Source organism: Python bivittatus, unplaced genomic scaffold, assembly GCF_059951505.1.
Source record: "Python bivittatus isolate LINGU-HERP-01145 unplaced genomic scaffold, Pbiv_v1 ctg000100_np1212, whole genome shotgun sequence".
Lineage (NCBI taxonomy): Eukaryota > Metazoa > Chordata > Lepidosauria > Squamata > Pythonidae > Python > Python bivittatus.
Window position 1 is genome coordinate 17,775 of NW_028277038.1, and position 19,022 is coordinate 36,796.

At 54.1% G+C, this 19,022-nt stretch overlaps 1 protein-coding gene and 1 long non-coding RNA gene across 5 annotated transcripts in view; one reads left to right on the plus strand and one right to left on the minus strand.

Annotated features, from left to right (window-relative positions):
• Positions 1–2,656: 2,656 nt before the first annotated feature.
• ZNRF3 (zinc and ring finger 3) overlaps positions 2,657–19,022 on the minus strand; it is a 29,480-nt gene continuing 13,114 nt past the window's right edge. For 2 of the 4 annotated variants that reach the window (XM_088135011.1, XM_088135014.1), the window contains exons 2-8: positions 17,517–17,642; positions 12,855–12,929; positions 12,119–12,250; positions 10,827–10,937; positions 9,427–9,594; positions 8,940–9,042; positions 2,657–8,730 (exon numbers count right to left, since the gene is read on the minus strand). In XM_088135011.1, the coding sequence (XP_087991137.1) occupies positions 6,932–8,730; positions 8,940–9,042; positions 9,427–9,594; positions 10,827–10,937; positions 12,119–12,250; positions 12,855–12,929; positions 17,517–17,642 (2,514 nt within the window). In that variant the 3' untranslated portion in view covers positions 2,657–6,931. Of the gene's footprint in view, positions 8,731–8,939; positions 9,043–9,426; positions 9,595–10,826; positions 10,938–12,118; positions 12,251–12,854; positions 12,930–13,773; positions 14,156–17,516; positions 17,643–19,022 lie in introns of those variants that run through there. The other 2 variants (XM_088135012.1, XM_088135015.1) reach the window with 2 other exon arrangements.
• LOC112542818 (uncharacterized) lies at positions 14,291–17,760 on the plus strand. The gene is made up of 4 exons (XR_015795127.1): positions 14,291–14,380; positions 15,562–15,709; positions 17,299–17,482; positions 17,626–17,760. It is a non-coding gene; the product is annotated as an uncharacterized LOC112542818 (long non-coding RNA).

The window sequence follows — 19,022 nt, forward strand, 5'->3', positions numbered from 1 at the left end:
AGGGTTAGGGTACGGGTTCGGCTTCCTTGAAGTCAGGGCCCAAATCCAACTGGATGCTAATATTCGCACCCCCTTTCTATGCAAAGGAACAGCGGAAGCTAAACTTTCTGACTAATTTTGGATCCTGAGCACAATTCTTCAGGAGAGAAGATGGCGTTGCTGGCAGATAAATGACTTCAGCTGCTTTTTAACAGTTTCGACTTGAGTTCTTTCAGACAGCGTGGCAGTACAGTTCAGAGAGCACACACTAAGATCTATAAACGGTTTCAGTCCAAAGCCAAAAAATTAAATCAAAGCCTCTGTTATTTGGATCCGAAAAATATTTCCTTTAATTTTATGCATCGTACTGTGAGGAAAGAAGGGAAGGGAGCTCCAAGTCTAACGTTTCTGCTCAGTTCTTGCTCAGTTTTTACGTCAAGCACCACAAATGTGAGAAGGGGTTCCAGAAAAGACCATCAGTCTGTGGATTCTAGGGCTGACTTGCTCAGAGCTAGGTCCCAGTAATGCTCTGCGCTTTTTTAAAATGCTCCCGTGCCATTTTTTCAGTGGGACACTGCTTGAATTTCATCTCACCAAAGCTCCGCAGTCAGATCAGAAACACCCTTTATTTAAACAGATGGTGTGAATTCTGTTTCTTTAGAAAAGGGGAGGACCTGAACATCCTCAAGCTCACAAACTCATGGAAAGAAGTTTTTGTGACAATAAAGGAATAGTTCACAAAGTCCTATAGAAGTTTCCCTTCAGGTGTCGCAACTTCTTTTTGCTCTTTACATTTCAGAAACGGATCTATGTAATGTAAAGGATGGCTACCTCTTTTTCTGTCATTTTATTATTTTAAAACTTCTATAATTTGACTTTCCCTCACTCTAAGGTTAGGTTATATTATGCAGCATGGATTTCTATTTCTTACAAAATATCTTCCTAGAAGAAAACACTTCTTTTGGGGGGGGGGGTGTCTTTGCAGCCTCGCTAGAAAGACACCATTAGCTCAAAGTGGGAGGGACACGTACGCAGGATACCTTGAGGGTATTCAGGGAAGGGTCTACAGTTAAACCGGTTCAAACTGCTATTCAAACTATTCAAATTGCTATTCAAACTGCTGTTCAAACTGCTTTCTCCCTGTAAACTATAAAAACTCAGCTTGCATTTCCGGTGGTGTGGCAAAACCCTGGCATAGTTGCTGCCTATGCGTTGGGCTATTGACCACCCAGCTTCCTTTACTGGGCCAAATAAAAAGCTGTTTCTTTCTAAGAGCCTCCTCCTGAATTCTTGGCATTGGATTTCTCTGGGATTCAGGGTTGCAGACCTTACACTTTCATTACCCTATAGTTAAGCTTCAGCTTCCTTTCTTCTGAACAATGCTATAAATTGAAGTACAAGCTAGGTAACATAGAAGTCATTAGTAATTAAAAAGTGTCATCAGTGCAGTAGGACACGTGATGCAGTACCATATACCAAAATGGTACTCAGACATTGTGAAAACGGTCCTAAACCAACAGCTGCATACTGTAGATAGAAAGTAACCGCAGGGAATCCCAAAGTGGGCTGTAACCATTCCCACCCCCTCCTACCCCACCCCCCAAAAGCCCCCCTCTCCCTGGATCCAGAGAGAGCTGAACGGTTTTCCCAGGACTGCAGAGACGTCAACTCGGCCTCCGAAAAGAACCTGAAGTCTGGGGACTTCAGGGACTTCAGCCAGGCCGCTAGTCCGTCGCCCTAGAACAAGGGTTTTTTCTCCTTTGGCAGCCCCGTTCACTGTGTTCTACCACTACGAGGCCCCAAGTCTAAAAGGGTATATTAGAAGTGGCAGGCCTGCTGTGAGGAGCAGGAAGAAGGCACAGCTATTCAGAGCGGACAGGAAAAAGCAGGCAACCGTGCTGAGAGAGGCACTGGGAGAGGAATGGAGGACACCTATAGAGAAGAGTCGGCCATGCTGGCAGGGGCGTTTAGAGTGGAAGTGGGGGACAGGAGGAAAGTGGCGGCCATGCTGGGAGGGGCGTTGGAGCGGAAGTGGGGACAGCCACGGGGGGGACAGGAAGAAAGTGGCAGTGATGCTGGGAGGGCCCTCTGGGCAGAAAAGTGCAAGGAGGGGCCCGGGACAACGGGCAGGCATGTTAGGGGCGATTCCCGGAGGCGGGGGCGTCTACGGATGATGCCGGTCTCTCACTGCGCAGCGGCCACTTTGACCCTCTCCATTGCTGGCCGTTTTCGGGCGGGGCCAACACAACCCGCCCACTTTGTGGGAGAGGCGCGGGCTGCCGTCAGCCCAGGCCCAGGGGCGGCGAGCGCGGGTGGGGCGCGGCACCCCCCACCCAGCCCACCCCCGCCGGGTGAGACGCCGACGCGTTCGACAGGAGCCCTTCCGGGCAGCCCCCCCGCAGAAGGAGCCCGGCTGGCTCCGGGCGCCCGCTGGGGAAGGGTGGGAGTCGCCGGAGAGCTGCGGAGGGCTTCCCCGGGGCAAGGAAAGGCCGCACCACGGTGCTGACCTGAAGCCGCCCCCGCTCCCTGCGGAGCCCGGCCCGGGGGGGCCGCCCGGGATCCCCCCCAGGCCGGGCCAGGTCTCCGCCTCTGGCCGGGCCTCACCTGGCCAGGCCAGACCAGCGTCGGGAAAGGACGTCAAGCTAGACAGTCGACTTTTTAACAGATTTTGTTTTTAAATATACATTTGTACATTTTGTTACAACACTGCCGAGAGCTACAGCTTGATTCAAAATCACTTTTTTGGTCAGCAAAAATTGTGAAATCTCTGTGTATTTACATTGCTTCCTGTTAGCGATTCCCATTTATTTATTTATTATTTATTTAAAACATTACACACTCAAATAAGACATGGCTTAAGATAAATATATTAGTAAATAAATATTCTGAGAACATCTTTCCATAAATGAAATGTGCTGCTATACATACAGAATAGAAACAAGTTGTTTTCTACCATTAAAAACATTACAACTGGTAATGGAGAAAGAGCCCTTTAACCATCTTACAAATCTTTACAGTAAATTTTATACAAAACAGTTAAGTGCTACAGAAATCTCATTTTCTTTAAAAAAGTTTATTTGAAAATAGTGCCTTATGAGCCCATCATAGCGGCAATAATTATTTTGATAAAAAGGCCTTTTAGAATAAAAACATCTGTTGTACTGACCATTATAAAACTTTTGTCATGAAGGGATTCCTAATAGGCAACAAGAAACTACTTTTTTCTACAAAATGTAGAAAGATAATGAAGACACACACAAGGAGTTGGGGGGGGCATTAAAGAGAGAGCAAGCCGGGTCTCACAGGTCAAAGGACAATGTGTCGAGAAGGCTCCAACATCCGCCAGTAGCTTGCTTACTTCTGTTCTCTCGCTTTCAGTGATGCTTACCGACCAGTGGCTCAGTCATCCAGAAGGGTAGGGAGGTTCTTGGTTACACCGTAGTCCTTTGAGCGTCATCTGTGCAATCACTCTGCATACAGGACCTGCATCCGTGCAAGATTCGGAGTGTGGGGAGAGAGGCAGCACATCCCCTTGAACAGCGAGGCCTGTGCTGCTGCCCTGCCTCAACGACTGGGGTAGTGGGTTTCTCTTCAACCCCTTTGAACCGCCGGGGAAAAGAGGTTAGCCTGCGGCAGGGAGGGGCAGATGGCCGCTTGTATTTGTTCACCCACACCTCAGCTTCCCCTCTTTTTTGCAGTCACTTGCAGTCAGATTGACAGGAAACTAGAGAGCCAGTTGGATCTCGTGGCGAAGGCACCAGGCTAGAAAGCAGGAGATGGTGAGGTCTAGTCCTGCCTTAGACATGAAAGCCGGCTGGGGGACTTTGGGCCAGTCCCTCTCCCTCAGCCCACCTCACCTCCCAGGGTGGTGGTTGTGGGGAAAACAGGAGGAGGAAGGAGTATTAAGTATGTTTGCCTAAAAATAATAAAGGTGGGATAAAGAAAAACTTTTTAAAAAAACCTCTAACCCTTATGAAGAGAGGTTGAAGAAGCTGGGTATGCTTGGCCTTTAGAAAAGATGATCGATACAGCAACAGAAGAGTATCACGAAGGAAAAGTTCACAACCATTTATCTTTCGTCTCAGAGTGCTGGACAGAAAATAATGGATTTAAGTTACAGGAAGGTTGATTTGAGGGACTAAGAAAAAGTCCTAATAGCAAAAACAATTTGATAGCGAAATCAACCACCCAGTGAGGGAGTAGAGGACTCCCCTATATTGAATGTGTCCAAACATAGACTAGACAGCCATCTGTCTGGGATGCTTAATCCAGATCCCTGCACTGAGCAGGGAGTTGGGACTCAGGAGCTCAAACAGCTGCTTCCCACTGTGATTCTATGTGTCTTCAGCCTGGATAGAATTAACCGTGCAGACCCCAGCAAAGAAACACGGCTCCTGCACTGTGTGCCAGGTATCCGATAAGAGTCGAAATGTAAGTTGGCTAACCCTAACTGCAAGGACTAGAAAATGCCAGTGTTAAAAGCATCCACAGTGTGTATGCCAGGCACCAATCCTAGCAAGCAATTCAGAGCCTGCAGCCCGCATATAGGACCTCAGCACTACAAGACTGTGCCCCCAACATTAACCTGCAAAATGGCCAATTTTCAGCCTTTTTTCTCAGAAATGAAAAATGAGGGGAGAGATGGGGATTGGAAACCTCTGGCAGGCAAATCTCTCTCATTTCCACTCTTCAACCCCTGAAGCCTAAAACATGGAAATGGGAAGACTTTGCCTCCCCTTCACATTTCTACTCTGAGCCTCTTCCCCAGCCAAAAGGCTGCTTCTCTTCTGCAGCGGGTCCAGGAAGCCAGCTATAGCTTGCCACCATGCAAAAGCTGCTCCCCCAGGCCACCTACAAAGACCAGGCACCATCACGTTGGCTGCTTCCACACCACGTGTGTTAAGACCAAAGGTGGGGAGAAGGCACTAAAGTAGCAAGGCTGCAGCACAGTGAGCGGGAGAGGGGGGCAGGTACATTGAGACCATCAGGACTGGGGAATACCAGCTGAACCAGAGGGCAGCTGGTTAGCATCTAGGAATCACCCCCCACAGGCTGCAAACCTAACCAGGAACTGCAGGAGAAACGCAAACTCAGGCAAACTCTTGGGATGCCCGAGCAGGTTTCACAGCGCGAGTTAAATCACTCAGTGCTCCAGCCAAGGTGGGCTGTGAAACACACCTGAGAACCACCGTCCTCAAGATCAGCTGTTCCATGAAGTGTAGCCAAGGCTGATACGGTAACTAGACAACCGGATGGGTCTTGAGAATCTGGATGTTTCGTGCCTAGGATCGCGCTTCTGGAGGTGCTGCTCAGGGAGATGGCGCCATATGCTTGAAGATATCTCATGCCCTTATCCAGGGACGTACGTAAATGGAACCACTATTTATGTAGGACTTGGGTAGAAAAGTTAAATCAGGCAGAAACTTTAGAAAAATATTTCCAAAAACACAAATGAGGGACATGGAACAGATGGAAACGACTGTCGCAAAAGGAGCCCCTACTACACTGTCCACCAACTGAAGTAAATAACAAGGAAGGGACACAGAAGCAGAAGTAAAATATATTTTATGTAGTGGCAATGAGGAGAAAGATTTCTGAAGCAGTAAGAGAGGTCTTGATAAAGGATGGAAGGAGAGGGCTTCCTGCTTGAGGGCCACATACTCTTCAAAGCCTCAGAAATGTTGCCTCCGTGTGATCAGAGGCCACAAGATTAGGGCTGCTGAGGGGAAAACACGCAATACTGACATGGGCACAAACACACACAGGGTTAGAACAAGAAGTACTGAAGCTCAGAAAAGAATTTCATCATGTCAGTCTACTACAATAAACTAATAATTATGAAATTATTAACAGGTATGATTCTTGGGTCTTTTCATTACAAAATCTTCCCCTTTTTCATAAACTGGGCAGAAAATGAAAAGTTCAGTACCTTTGCTCATCCCAACATATTAACCAATTAAACCCGGGGAGGGGGGGGAATCTAGGCACCTTCTATGTTTTAAACAAAAAAAGCCCTCTGCCCATATCTCCAGTCGGGCACAGAGAAGGACAGGAATAGCATCCAGAGACGCCAAAACGCGGCAACTGCCACGGTCTCAGCCGCACGGAGGGCATGCCTTAGGAAACCACGCAGCTGTGGCTGCAGCAGCCAGAAGGGATGTTTCCATAGGAAACTATTAACAAGGGGAAGGAGGCGGCAGCACACTTGAACCCCGGAGTGGCAGGGAGGGATCCCCGGCCGAGGCTCTCAACCAGAGCAAGCAGGCAGGTGCCGCGGGGCTCAGGCAGAGCCCACGGCACCTGCAGCACTGGGGGGCAGAAGGCACTGCTGGAATTGGGCCTCTGCTCAGGCCTATTTCCACCCATCGCAGTCAGACTTAGGGAGAGGGTCTGCCTTTCCACACGAATGGACAGGCAGCCTCTGCCCCTCGGACTCCGTTTATTTCAAAGTGCCGTTTCTTTTCTAAGGCAGGCCGGATCCCCTGGCGCAGAAGGAGGGCGCACCGCATGAGCCAGCTATGCAGCTGGGCCTCTTGTCCCCAGGCAGCGGCAGCGGGTGACACCGTGGTTTGCCAAAGATGCTCTGCGCCTCAGGCAGCGGCACGTAGCCCGAGTTTCTCCAGGTTACTCCCGTCACGAGTCAACGCAAACAAAAGAGGGCTCTGGAGTCCAGCAGAAACACAGCCGCATCCAGTCCGTCCTCTTCTTATTAGTCCCCAACCTGACACTGCCCTGGGGAACAGCAGCCTGAAAAAATGAGACTGTTCCTGAGTCTCAGCCAAGCGTCCCATATCCGGGCGCCTTCAGGGCAGGGGCGCAGATCTTGTGCCACTTCAGCACCGAACGCAAGCGGCTGCTCCCAAGGCCGTTCCCGCTGCCGCCGATGCAGCTCCAAGGCTCGTGGGATCCCAAACTTGGACGGAACAAGCTCAGGCCAGTGCCCCCATAGCCCTCAGGAGGCATTTCGCCAGCAGCTGAGGGGGCCTGGGCTCAGCCGGACGAAGGAGCCTCCCTTTCCTCCCTGCCCCTCCCACCCTGCCTCCAGCCAAGATGGTGCTGCCGACTTACCCAAAGTCTGGGGGCCTTCTCCAGCAGCTGCTGCCTCCAAACAACTTTGCGGAGGGCTGGAAAAGAGCCCACTGGACTCCTCCTGCGGGAAGCCCACAACCGGCGGGCCTGACCCTTCTTGCCATATCTCTCGTGACTCGCCAAACGCCTTTGCGGGAGGCCCCCGGGCCTGGCTAGGGACTGCTGTTCCACGCGGCCCCTCCCGAGGGCTGCCGCCACTGTCGCAATCTGCCGGGAGCACCAGCTCGGAGTCCCGGTCCTCGGGAATAATAGCAATGCACTGGCCCACGTCACGTAGGCCTGGATAGCAGCCTGGCAAGGGGTCCTCCGCACACACATACCGAACATTCACCTCACAGTCTTCCATGTACTGGGCTGGCCGGATGGGGCTACCGCTGGCCACCCGCTTCTCCTCGTAGAAGCAGCAGGGCAAGGCCTCACGCGGGACCCCCTGTATCCTAACACTGACCAGACCCTGACTTCTCCCTGCCTGGGGCTCCCACACAGAGCCGCACTGTGTCCAAAGAGGTGTGCCCCGAAGCAGCACGCTGCTGCCCCCGGCTGCCCTACCCAGCAATTCCCATGGGGCACCTTGTGCCTCCGAGCAGCAGGCACACGCTCGCTCACGAGGCTCCCTAACAGTCCGACCAGTTTCTCCAGCGCTCTCGGGAAACACTCCTGGGCCTCCTCGCTCAGAGAGGCTGCGGGTGAATTCCTTCTGCTCCAGCGAAGAGCGGCTGCTGCTGCTACTGCTGCTGCAATTCATTTCAAGGCTGCAGTCAGATAGCTGGTCCCCCGCTGCGGTGGCTGGCCCAGACTGGCTCTTGCCTGCCACCGGGTGCAGTGCGGAGGAGCCTTCCAGAAGTGCCCCCTCCCCATGGAGGGCCTTGTTCTTCTCAGCCCCCCGGCAGGGGCTTTTGCTGCGGTAGATGTAGGGGTCGTAGTCACTGCTCAGCGAGCTGCGGAAGGTGGAACAGCTCCCGTAGATTCCCTGGTTGCTGACCTCTGTGCAGTCCACCACCGAGTCGCTGGAGGAGCAGTGGCACTGGGCAGAGCGGCCGCCGCCACTGCTGCTGCTGTCGCTGCCAGGGCCGTCGGCCAGGTAGCCGCTGCAGACAGAGCGGTGGCTGTGATAGCAGCTGAAGCCGGAAGCGCTGCCACTCTCCGGCTGGGAGGAAGGGGCCGCGGGGGCCACGGGGGGGAAGAGCCCATGGCTGCCAAGAGGCTGGAAGGTACGGGAGGGGCCCTTGGCAGCCAAGTTCAGGGGGAACTGCCCACTCTGGTGCTCAGGGTAGCTAAGGCCTTGGAAGCAGTAGTGCCGAAACATGGTCTCGTACTGGGAGAAGCAAGCCGGCTTGGAGAAGGGGTCGCCACTGAACTTCGGCCTCTGAAGAGGGCGAGGCATTGGGCAGGGCTGGCGCTCTGCCGCGCCTGGGTGGGGCTCCAGGCGGAGGATGGGCGGGTAGCTTCGGAAGAAGGCTGGGGTCTCTCCGTGCTGGTCGACTGTCAAGACAGTGATGGGATTCCCGTGGTGATCCATGCTGGTGCGCGTGGGGTAGGCAGCGACCTGACCACCTCTGTGTGCTCGGCCAGAGAAGCGAACAGGCAGGATCATGCGCTGCTGCTGCCGGCCGCGTAACTGGTTAGCCATTTCCTCGCACGCCAGATTTCCCTTCTTCTGCTCTGCACATAAAAGGGGAGGGAGGTGTTCAGCTGAAGCTGGAGAGGAGCCAACCCCAATCTCCCAAGGGCAGACCCTGCCCGCCTGCCAGCCCGCTGTGAGCCCATCCTCTGCTGCTCATCCACCAGCAGGAAGACGTGCCTTCCAGCGGTTTCGAACAGCTGTCCTTCTCTTCAAGGACACAGCTGCGGGACAGGCTCCGGCAACTCACCAATGATGTTGTGGCGGCAGTGGGGGCAAGTGTGGTGCTGCAGAAGCCAAGGATCCACGCACTTCCTGTGGAACCGATGGGTGCAGGGAATCACACGGAGCTCCTGCAGAAGCAACATTGCAGCTGAACAGCTCTCCCGGGCCTCCAGGATCTCTTCCCAGTTCCTTCACACAGCTCGCTTTGAGCTTGCTAAGGCAGGGCTGCCCAGAACACACGTTGCTTCGCTCGCCCAGGTGAGAGGAAGTTGCCCAAGGATGGGGGGAGTGGGCAACGCCTCTCCTGATGCCCGCGTGAAGAGACCCGGGCAGCTCCACTTGTGGCAATGCCGGCTATCGCTGTCCTCCACGCAAGTCCCACCTGATGGAACCAGGAGGCGAGCCACCCTGCCCCGGATGCTGGGTAACTAAGCCATTCAGAAATATGTAACGAGCCCTGATTTGTACTGATCGGCCACTAGCCAGCAGCAGGGCTTCTTCCGGCCCCTCACCTCCCCATCCGTGTACTTCTCCAGGCAAATGGCACAGTCCGAGGTAGACCCGCTGCTAAGGGTGTCCAGGGCACCGCAGCTGCCTTCACAGGGCCCTTTCAGCTTGGATTTGAACTTCCGAGTCTCCATCTTTTCCAGTGCCTGCACAGCAAGCCTATTCATGGAATTCTGCAAGAGGAGAAACCCTGATGCAGCTCCCGGTGGCAAGCTGCTTCCTCTCTTCTCCCCGCCACCCCCATTCTTAGCCTCGGACTAGAGGACAGCCAGCGCCTGGTCTGACTGAGGTGGCCAAGTCATGGCTGTATTCCAGCAAGGAAGGGAAAGGAGGAATCAGGGCTGTGCCTAGCTGGGATCGGCTAGCGAAGCAACAGCCTCTCCAGGTTGGTGCCCTACAGACGTTTTAGGCTACAATTTCCATGACTCGTGACATTTTCCAGGTTCACTGGTGCTCACAGGAAACCGGGTTCCAAATAGCTGCAGAAGAGCTGCTTAAGACAGCACGTGACATTGCCCTCAAACCTGCAGCCTGTGCCCAAGCTTCCTGAGCCCTCCAGACCAACTGAAATAGCAATTTCACAGCCTGGAAGTTTCTGCTGCCACACTTAACCCAATTCTGTCAAACACAGATCATCTTTTTAAATTACAGGGCCCGCTCCCCGGACAGCCTCAAACAAGGCCAGTTGGTTTTGTCCACACTGATCTCAAAGTCTTGCTTGGCCTATCCTTCCCCTTCAGCAAGACATAATTCAGCACGGTGCTCCTGGCACCTAACTTCCAAATTTCCTGCCCAACCTAATTTGATTTTTAATATCCTTTTAATTTTAAAAAAATCAGTTGAAAGCTAGGATGCTGCAAACCAGATTACCAGCCTCAAGCAACACATATATGATGCATCTGACTTCACACAGATTTCAGAGGCATTTGTAGAAAATCAAGCAATAAGTAACTGCTGCAGCCCGGTGCTGTTTTCCTCCTGGTAGGCAGGCCCGTCCACCAAGGCACCCATTTGTGACTGCGTCCGTAACGCGAACACAAAACACCCAATGTCTGCACAGCCCCTCAAAAGCTGGAGCCTCCTCACTGAGACTCTGCTATTGCAGGCGGCCCTGAGAAAGAGAGAACTGGCGTTCGGGAGCAAAACCCCTAATCCAGCCTACGAGTTGGCCCATATCGCACGTCAGCAATTCACTACAGGTCAAGCGTCTCACGAGTCTATTCAACAGCAGTTCCAGACATGTGCTTCTGCCGCTAGGAAGACTGGCAGAAAGAATCCTGGCCTCGCGCCGAGGCAAAGGCACACGGCACTGGGCCAGGATGCCCGACGCGGCAGAGGCACCAACCTGTCCCAAGGGCAGCGCGTCTCCTTCCGGCAGTCTCCGTGAGCGGGCTGCCTAACTTACCTGGCTGCGGCGCTGCTTCAGCTTGATCTTGATTAGGAGAACAAGGCAAACAAGAGAGACCACCACAAAAAACGCCAAGAAAATCCCCATGTCGAAGTATTCGGTAGGTTGCTTTGGAACCGATGGGATGGAGGAAGCAGGAGACAGAAAGAGGCATATTAGACTTCCCACAACGCATTAACAAAACCTCTTAGATTTTTTAATTGGCAGCCCGTGACTAGGATGAGAAAAATCTCATGCCCGGAGATCTCTCAGCACGCCGGTTAGAAATCACTCCTAGGAAGCCTGGGCTCCCCATACACAAGTACAAAAATGCTGCAGGTAACTGGATCTCTGACTCCACCAGTCACGCACAGAAAAGCAAGCGACTTAGGCGCACCTGCCCAGGACCGCGGCCTTATACCAGAGCACATGTTTTCTTGGGGTTGGTGCCAAATAACCCGTCCAGCGCCAAGCCAAATAGGCATACGTTTGGAAAGGAAACTACTACGTGCCCCAAAATCTTCCCATGGGGCAAACTCTCGCTTCTATCTTGCTGAGTTCCTCCTCTGGGAAGAGATTTTTGCAATGCACTACAGGTGGAAGTTTGGCATCCATCCTGCCCCAGCCATCACCGTTTCCTTCCTGACTGCCTGTCTCAGCAAGGAGGGCACACATTCTCCACCCGGAGACTAAAGAAGCAGCCGGCACATTTGAAAACGCATCTCTGTGCATAATTAGTCCTCCTCCATTTTAGCTGCTTCTTTTCCCCATCGAAGACTGAGCAAGCCGTTTGGTTGAGAACCTTTTTGAAGATCCACTATCGTAAGATTCGGTAAGTCCTCTGTCCACCCATCCCAACCCTGTAGGGGCCCTACTGATCCTCCAAATCCAGCAAAATCACCCCTCCTTCTCCCACTTCTGCTGGCTTTGGAGTGATCACGGCTAACCACAGCCTCCTTTGGGAACCAAGACCCATTCCTGCTTGGCTCATACTGGCCCTTCCCTTTGCCACAGTGAGCTGCTGCCAGTTGCTGTTGGGATTCCCTTTGGATCTTTTTAAAAGCACCACAAACGGATTATGCCTCAGTGGAGCCCAGGCAGAAATACTCTTTGAAGAACAGTTCCACTTGGTCCAGAGGCTGGAAAACCCAGTAATGCCTCAGAGAACTGACAGCTAAGGGTCATCGAATGACCTAAGAGGAACCCTCCCTGCTAATAAGAGGGGGCAATGTCCACAGCCTGACTATGGAAACTTCAACTAGGAGGCAGTCTGGTCACTTGACTGGACCTGCACTGTCCTGAGGACTTACTGGTGGCGGACGGTGCTGGATTCTGGCCCGTGCGACTTTCTGTTTGTTAACAATGTTCATCAGCTTGACTGCATCTGCCCCCTTCACGTAAACAACTGGTCTTCTCAGTGGATCTTCCAAGCCCTGGTTCAGCTGCAAGGAAGGAGACAGAGTGAATACCAATTTTCTTCGGCTGCCTCTCTGCTGAGCAGGAACCCAAAGGAGACACACCCTCCACCCCCACCCTCTCCAATACGCTTCAGTCCTTAAGAGAGTAGAGCACTTGGGACTACCAGGTACCCTTTGGAAATGAGCCCAAAGCTGCACCTGGCACAAAATACAAAGCTGCACTCCTGAGAGGTCAATGCCACCAGGTGAGAACAGGACCTCTTCTGAAACTGCTCCAATCCGGACCAGCAGCAGGAGACTTCAGGCACACTTGCCCGAATCAGACTGGCTGCAGGTCCCCCTCCTGGCAAAGTTCACGGAGGTGGGCCAGACCACAGGCTTCCTCTGCGGCAGCAGCCATTTTGTGGAGCCCTGCTTCCACTCTACAGGCCAAAACAGGCCCTCCGTATTTAGGTTTCTTTACCCGAATGGCGCCTACAATATGCAAGAGTCTTCACTGAATATTTCTCATTATTGCAGTTGATGTTTAAAGCCTTGACTTTCCTGTACTCCGCTGCTATAAATACTGTAATATCTATATATACTGACACACGCTCACGCACGCAGAGGGAGCTCACAAACTGCATACCTGATCAATGGCATCTGGATTTTCGGACACATCAAAAATGACAGCTGTGGCTCCTCTTTGAACTGCCCGCTTGGCCTACAAAGAAGAGAGGGAGAGGGCCTAAGATCAGCTCCCTGCCTCAGTTCCCTCTCTGCCTATTTCCTTCCTTCCTTCCTTCCTTCCTTCCTTCCTTCCTTCCTTCCTTCCTTCCTTCCTTCCTTCCTTCCTTCCTTCCTTCCTTCCCTCCCTCCCTCCCTCCCTCCCTCCCTCCCTCCCTCGAGGCAGGTGCCATAAAGGGCTGGAGGGGTCAGTGGGAAGGGAGCCATACCAGAAGTAACCAACAGCCCCCAAAGCATAGCCTCTCTACAGCTTCTCTCCCCACCCCCATCCTGCCATGGCACATAACCCATCCCACGCTCCCTGCCTTTTGCAGAAGGCATCAGAGGAAACCTTCTCTGCCTGCTACTGCTTATGGCCACCAGAGGGCAGCCTTGAGCCGAGGGAGCCTTCCTCACCTCCTTTGCCATTCTGGTAATTTGGGATGGGGGTGGAGATGCAGAGCCCCCCAGGAAAAGAAGAGCAGTCTTGTTCTGACCAGGAGAGGGCTCATAAGCAGGGCCAAGCTTCAGGGCCAAATGTTGCAGAGGGTGGGGCCCAGCACATCACTTGGGAGCAAAAAGGCCTTTAGCCTGCTCCCCCCAACACCTTCATCCTGGGTCCTGAACGAGGTCCTAGCCCCCCATCCCCCATCCCTTAAGGAGCCTCCAACTCTGATCTGCAGAGCGGGTCTCACAACCCACTACCACTGATTCAGGAGGGAGAGATGGGTGCACAGTCCTCTAGACCCTCAGCCATCACCCCCGGCCACCTCTGAAGGCCTCCCAGTGTCTTGCACGAGGCCCTTTCTTCCAGCACCCTGTCTGGGATAAAGGGTGCTAACCTACTGGGCGCTGCAGTTACAAGAGGTGGGAGGGGGAAGCCTCGTCCCCCTTCCCTGCAGCAGGCAAGGCCCCTCCAGTCCCGACGGCTTCTTGGCTTCCTCAGTCCCTGCCCCCCAAGGGGGCGGCGTACGTGCTTTCTCAGTGCCTGGCTCAGGAAACAGCACCGCTGCACCCGCAGGCCACGGTGCAGGACTGGCAGCAGCCCTGGTGGGCGGGGCTCCACTCCGGCATTCCCCAGCACTCCGCTCTCCGGAGCTTGGCTGCAGCTTGGCCTGACCTTCCAGGTTTCCCTGGCAGGAGATCAAAGCGGCCAAGCCACAAACATACCAGAGCAGGCGCAGCCGACCCGCTGGCTGCTCTGCTCTGTGCTGCGCTGCCTGCCCATCCCCCTTCCTCCTCCTCCTCCTCCTCCTCCTCCTCCTCCTCCTCCTCCTCCTCCTCCTCCTCCACACAAGAGAGGGCCGGAGAGCAGCAGCAGCAGCAGCAGCACTGAGCAGGCACAGACCTGAGCACGGTCCATGCCTCTTCCCTTTGTAACGGGGGCGGGGGGGGCACGTCTCCAGCAGACCAGCACCTGCAGAAGGGGGCAGGGGCACAACCGCTCAGGTAGGTGGCTGCCTGCCTGCCTGCCCAACCACAAGAGGGAAGGAGCGGAAGAAGCCCCCCCCCACAGGACAATTCAAGCCACGTAGCCTGAGCCCCCCTCCTCTGCCACCGCATCAAGGTCCCCCTCCGCCCACCAGCCCAGAGCAGAGCAGCAGCGGCCCCGGGCAGGGAGGGGCCGTGGGGCAAGCGAGGCCATGGCTTCCGACTTTCTGGGCAGTTGGTGGGGGGGGTGACTCACGCAGCTGGCCGGCCTGCCCGCCTTGACGCTTTCGGTCCTCTGAGCTCTGCCCAGCGTTGGTCAGAGGGGTATGGAATAACCCAGGCAGGCCAAGGCGAGGCGAGGCTGCCCCCCACCCCCACCCCCACCCAGCAGGCAGAGGCGCGCCACCCGGCTGTCGGCGATGTTTCCATCTCCCCACAGAGGCCGTCCGCGAGGCGGCTCACAGCAAAGCAAGTCCTCCTCCTGAGCCCATATTGCGGCTCGGCTGCCCGCGGAGGCATCTCCCCCGAAGCCAGCCCTGCTCATGCCCAGGGGGGGCTGGGCACCCAAGGCCCCGGTTCCTCGGGGCGTGACCAGACGGGCCAGGCAACTTCCAAGCACGTGGCATCTTGGGGCGGCCGCTCTTAAATCCAGAGAAAAGGGGAGCCCCAGCGCGGGCCTGCCTTTGCGGCTTCGCTTCGGCCGCAAGCGGAGCATCAGGAGGGAGAGAGGGGCGGGAAGCGCCTCCACCGGAGCCGCTCGGTGCTGTGCCTCCTCCCCGAGGTCTCGCGGGGAAAGAACCATTTCCTCTTTTTAAGGCACTCACATCTGGGCCGCTTCCAAGGGAGCCCCACTAATTACTCCGTCCAACTCAACTCAACTACTGTCTTTCCCTCAACCACTTCGGCAGCCAGCTCCCGGTCCGTCCAAACTACGTGAAGTCCCAGAGCTTCTGCTTTGGGAACGGAGATGCTGTGCAAGTGTGTGGTAGCGGGGGGGGGGTTCTGTTTTGGGGTGGGCAGCCAGAGAGACCCGTTCGCGCCCAGCACCCCGCGTTCCTTCACGCTGCTCAGCAGCACCTCCCCCCCACCCCCCGTCCGACACTGCTTTCCTCTCGCCGATTCCTCAGCTGGATTCCCAGCATGGGCCCTGAGTGGAGTGGGGTACCAATCCTGCTAGGGTGAGGCCCTGGCTTTTACAGTTCTTGCAGTTCCCAGGACAGGTCGAGGCAACCCAGACCCGACGTTAGCCTGTTGATTCACTGCTGAAGAGGTCTTGTTATTCCAAAGCACAACTGGGAACTTCTTTCCACGCAAGCGCAGGCAGAGCTGCAATACGGAGGCCTCGGGGTAAGGATTAAAGGAGAACAAAAACAGAAACCCTTTGCCTCTAATTAGGGGTCTTCCTTTGCCAAACAGCCATTCCACAGCGGGATGACCGAGATTCACATCCCCCAGCAGGTCAACCCCTTCCCTTCAGGGAGGCTCCTCAGAGCCAACCGTTTCTGGCCTGCGGACGGGCCTCGCTTTGCAGGCCGACAGAGCAGCAGCCCGGGCAAAGGTGAACCAGGCCCTCATCTGGGGTCACCTCGCCAGCCCAGCCCCTCGCCCATGAAAGCCTACCGCCAGCAGCAGGAACTTGAACACGGTCAACCACTGGCAAGAAATAAGCCACGCATTTTAGCAAGGCCCTTTTTGGCAGGCCATGCGGCCAGGCTGTCTCCTCCGTGGGGGAGAAGCCTCAAAGCCGGTCTCCCATCTTCTCCTCCCTGGGGAGACTTGGCACCTCCGGCGCAAGCAGGACACTTCAAGGCCACTTTGAGAGATCAGCTTCCGCATGCCACAGGGCAGCGCGTCCCACTGCTTCTTGGCTGCACCTCCCATGTTTTCCTCTCTCTCCTCTGTTTCGCACACCCATTTCAAACCACTGCTTCGGCTGCTTTCCAGATGTTTCTGAGTTAACCTGCCCGACTCCTGATCTAGTGACATCCCAACCACTAGCAGCAACGAGGGAGCAGTGGAAACAGAAAAGGGAGCAACGTACAGCATGCCATTGCGTACAGGCGCTGTGCTGTGGGACTGCTCATCGAGGAATGAGTCCTAACAATGTCTTAGAAAGCCCCGCAGGAGAGAAGGCCCTGGCCCCGACCGCCACTTTGAACCGCTGACTCAGGAGAAATAGGATGGCTTAATGGTACTGCGCCCCCAAAAGGATAAGCAGATTTGTATCTAAACAATTAACCAGACCTTGGAGCGGCCTGGGGCCTGTCTGCAGCTCCGAAGGGTTCTGTGTGGCTCCTAGCCTGCTCCTTGGCTGCTGCCAGTAAGTTAGTTAGTTAAAATTAAATTTTGGCTTTAAGACTCGGTGGGAGTGAATTGCTTACGAAAAAAGTAGATGGGGTTTCAGAAACAGTATGTGTATCTTCTGGCCTTGATCACACCCACCCATCCGCTCCTTGTCACCCTGACGTGCAGTCCCAGTCCACTACGAGGGGCCTGCAGATCACCCTCGGGCAAAGCAACGTCTTGCCTTCAGAAAGAAGGCATTAGTCCTCCCTCCTTCCTGGCACACACATCGCTTGCCGATATGTCTCAAAGACCTCCCTCGGTAACGCCAGGATGATTTATTCCTAACTCACCTAGTTGTATCTTCCCATCCCTTTGACAAGAACACACGCTAGCCAATGGCTAATCTGCTGCCGGACGAGATTCCTTTCCAAAAATCCACTGCGCTAAGTACTTTGCATTCCTCTGGTAAGGAGGAGGTTATTTTTGTGTCATGTTGCACATCTTTGTTAAATAAGCCACAAGTATTGCTTACTGTAGTAACGGAATAACTCAGTGACTCCTGTGGAAATGGATATTCTCCCATTTTCCTATTAGTCCTAGAAATCCCAGGACACTCAAATGCTTGCACATTTGTACTGATTCTATTACAGAGCGAGGCTGCTGATACTTGGTGTGTTGTGACCAGTGCGCAACTGGGTCCCTCCGGAGCTGCAGAGTCAAAGAAGAGCGCCCTCCTGCACAAGGAGGCTGCTGTGGAGCAGGTCCTGAACCACTGCGCCAGGCTTTCCTTCCCACGGGGCCTGATGGCAACGCCTCCAACACGCAGCACAGGAGGTGCTGTCCTCCCCCCGGACGGCCCCTTCCTTACCTTGCCCAGAACAGTGAGACACGGCTTGGGTTCCAGCTCGGGCTGCTCCAGCTTCACGACCCCGACCCATCCGTATTCATATAAGTCTTCTTCATCATTGCTATTGCAGAGTCCCAGGGGATGCATCTAAGAAAGGAGAAGGACAGACCAAGAGGCCTCTGTGAAAACGCACCTCAAAGCACTGGGGACAGGCCACCACTCTCCCTGCTCCACATGAAGATCGAAGAACATCTAAGATGGCTGCTCGCTTGCTGAATTCAACAGCAGGAGAGGCATCGTAGCTGCTTCCCGTCCACGATATGGAAAAAGCCACTTCCCAGTGGTTAACAAGTCCCTAATAAAAAGCAAACAGGAATTCCCAATGCTCCCACTCAGGAGTTTGTGGCAAAGACAATCTTTTGAAACCCCCATACAAACTAGCTTTGAAGGAAAATATCATGTCTCCCCCACAAAACCTATGCAGAGACTTTTTACGTTTCTTGAACTCTACCTCTGTGCCTACAGAGAAGGTACATCCCAAACTATATAGGCAGAAGAGTTGTGCAACAAAGTGCTTAAATCAGTGGGGCCAGAGGCAACCTCCCTTCTCCTCAGGCCGCACGGGGCAGACCTCCTGATCTCTTTGGGCAGCGGCCGCAGGAATTTCCGTATCTCGTGGTCGATGAGCCTTGCTGCCAGGGTTCCAGGCCTCGGACTGGCGTTCTGGGCTTTGTTTTGAACCCAATTAATTCTCATTCTATGTATTGTCGAAGGCTTTCATGGCCGGCATACGATGGCTGGTGTGGGTCTTCCGGGCTGTGTGGCCGTGGTCTTGAAGTCTTGTTTCCTAACGTTTCGCCAGCACCTGTGACCGGCATCTTCAGAGTGCAGGAGCACAGACAGGAGCAGTTCTCTCTGTGCCCTGCTCCTGTCTGTGCTCCTGCACTCTGAAGATGCCGGTCACAGGTGCTGGCGAAACGTTAGGAAACAAGACTTCAAGACCACGGCCACACAGCCCGGAAGACCCACACCAGCCAATTCTCATTCTACTTTTTACAGAAATGAGCAGAATAATCCTAGATTGTTAGCTGCCACATTCCTGAGCAAAGCAATAACTGACATCTATCGTCTTCGTCTCTTAATGTCCAGAAAGAACGGCTCCACTTTATTTTCCTCCTTCTTGTAACTCTGCTTACGGTGGCTGACAACGGGGTGTCTGGCTGCTAGGTTTAACAAGAGAGCCTTCTCAGCAGGACCGATGGCTGGGGCTGGTGTCTTCAGGGCCGCCTGTGTGTGAAGCCTCCCAATGCTCAAATTACCTTTCATCTGATCTGTGCCTTTGCGCCAGATGAGCATCTCTTCCGGGCTGTTTCCTCCGCAGCACTAGAAGACCACCTTAATTTTTGTTCTCTAGTTACCTTCCTTCTCATTCCTTGGCAGAAGGTTAATGTTTTTGAGATGACTCTTGAGTACCCCAAATTATTTTTCACATTCGAACAGCAGATGTCATAAGAGCAACCCTGCTGA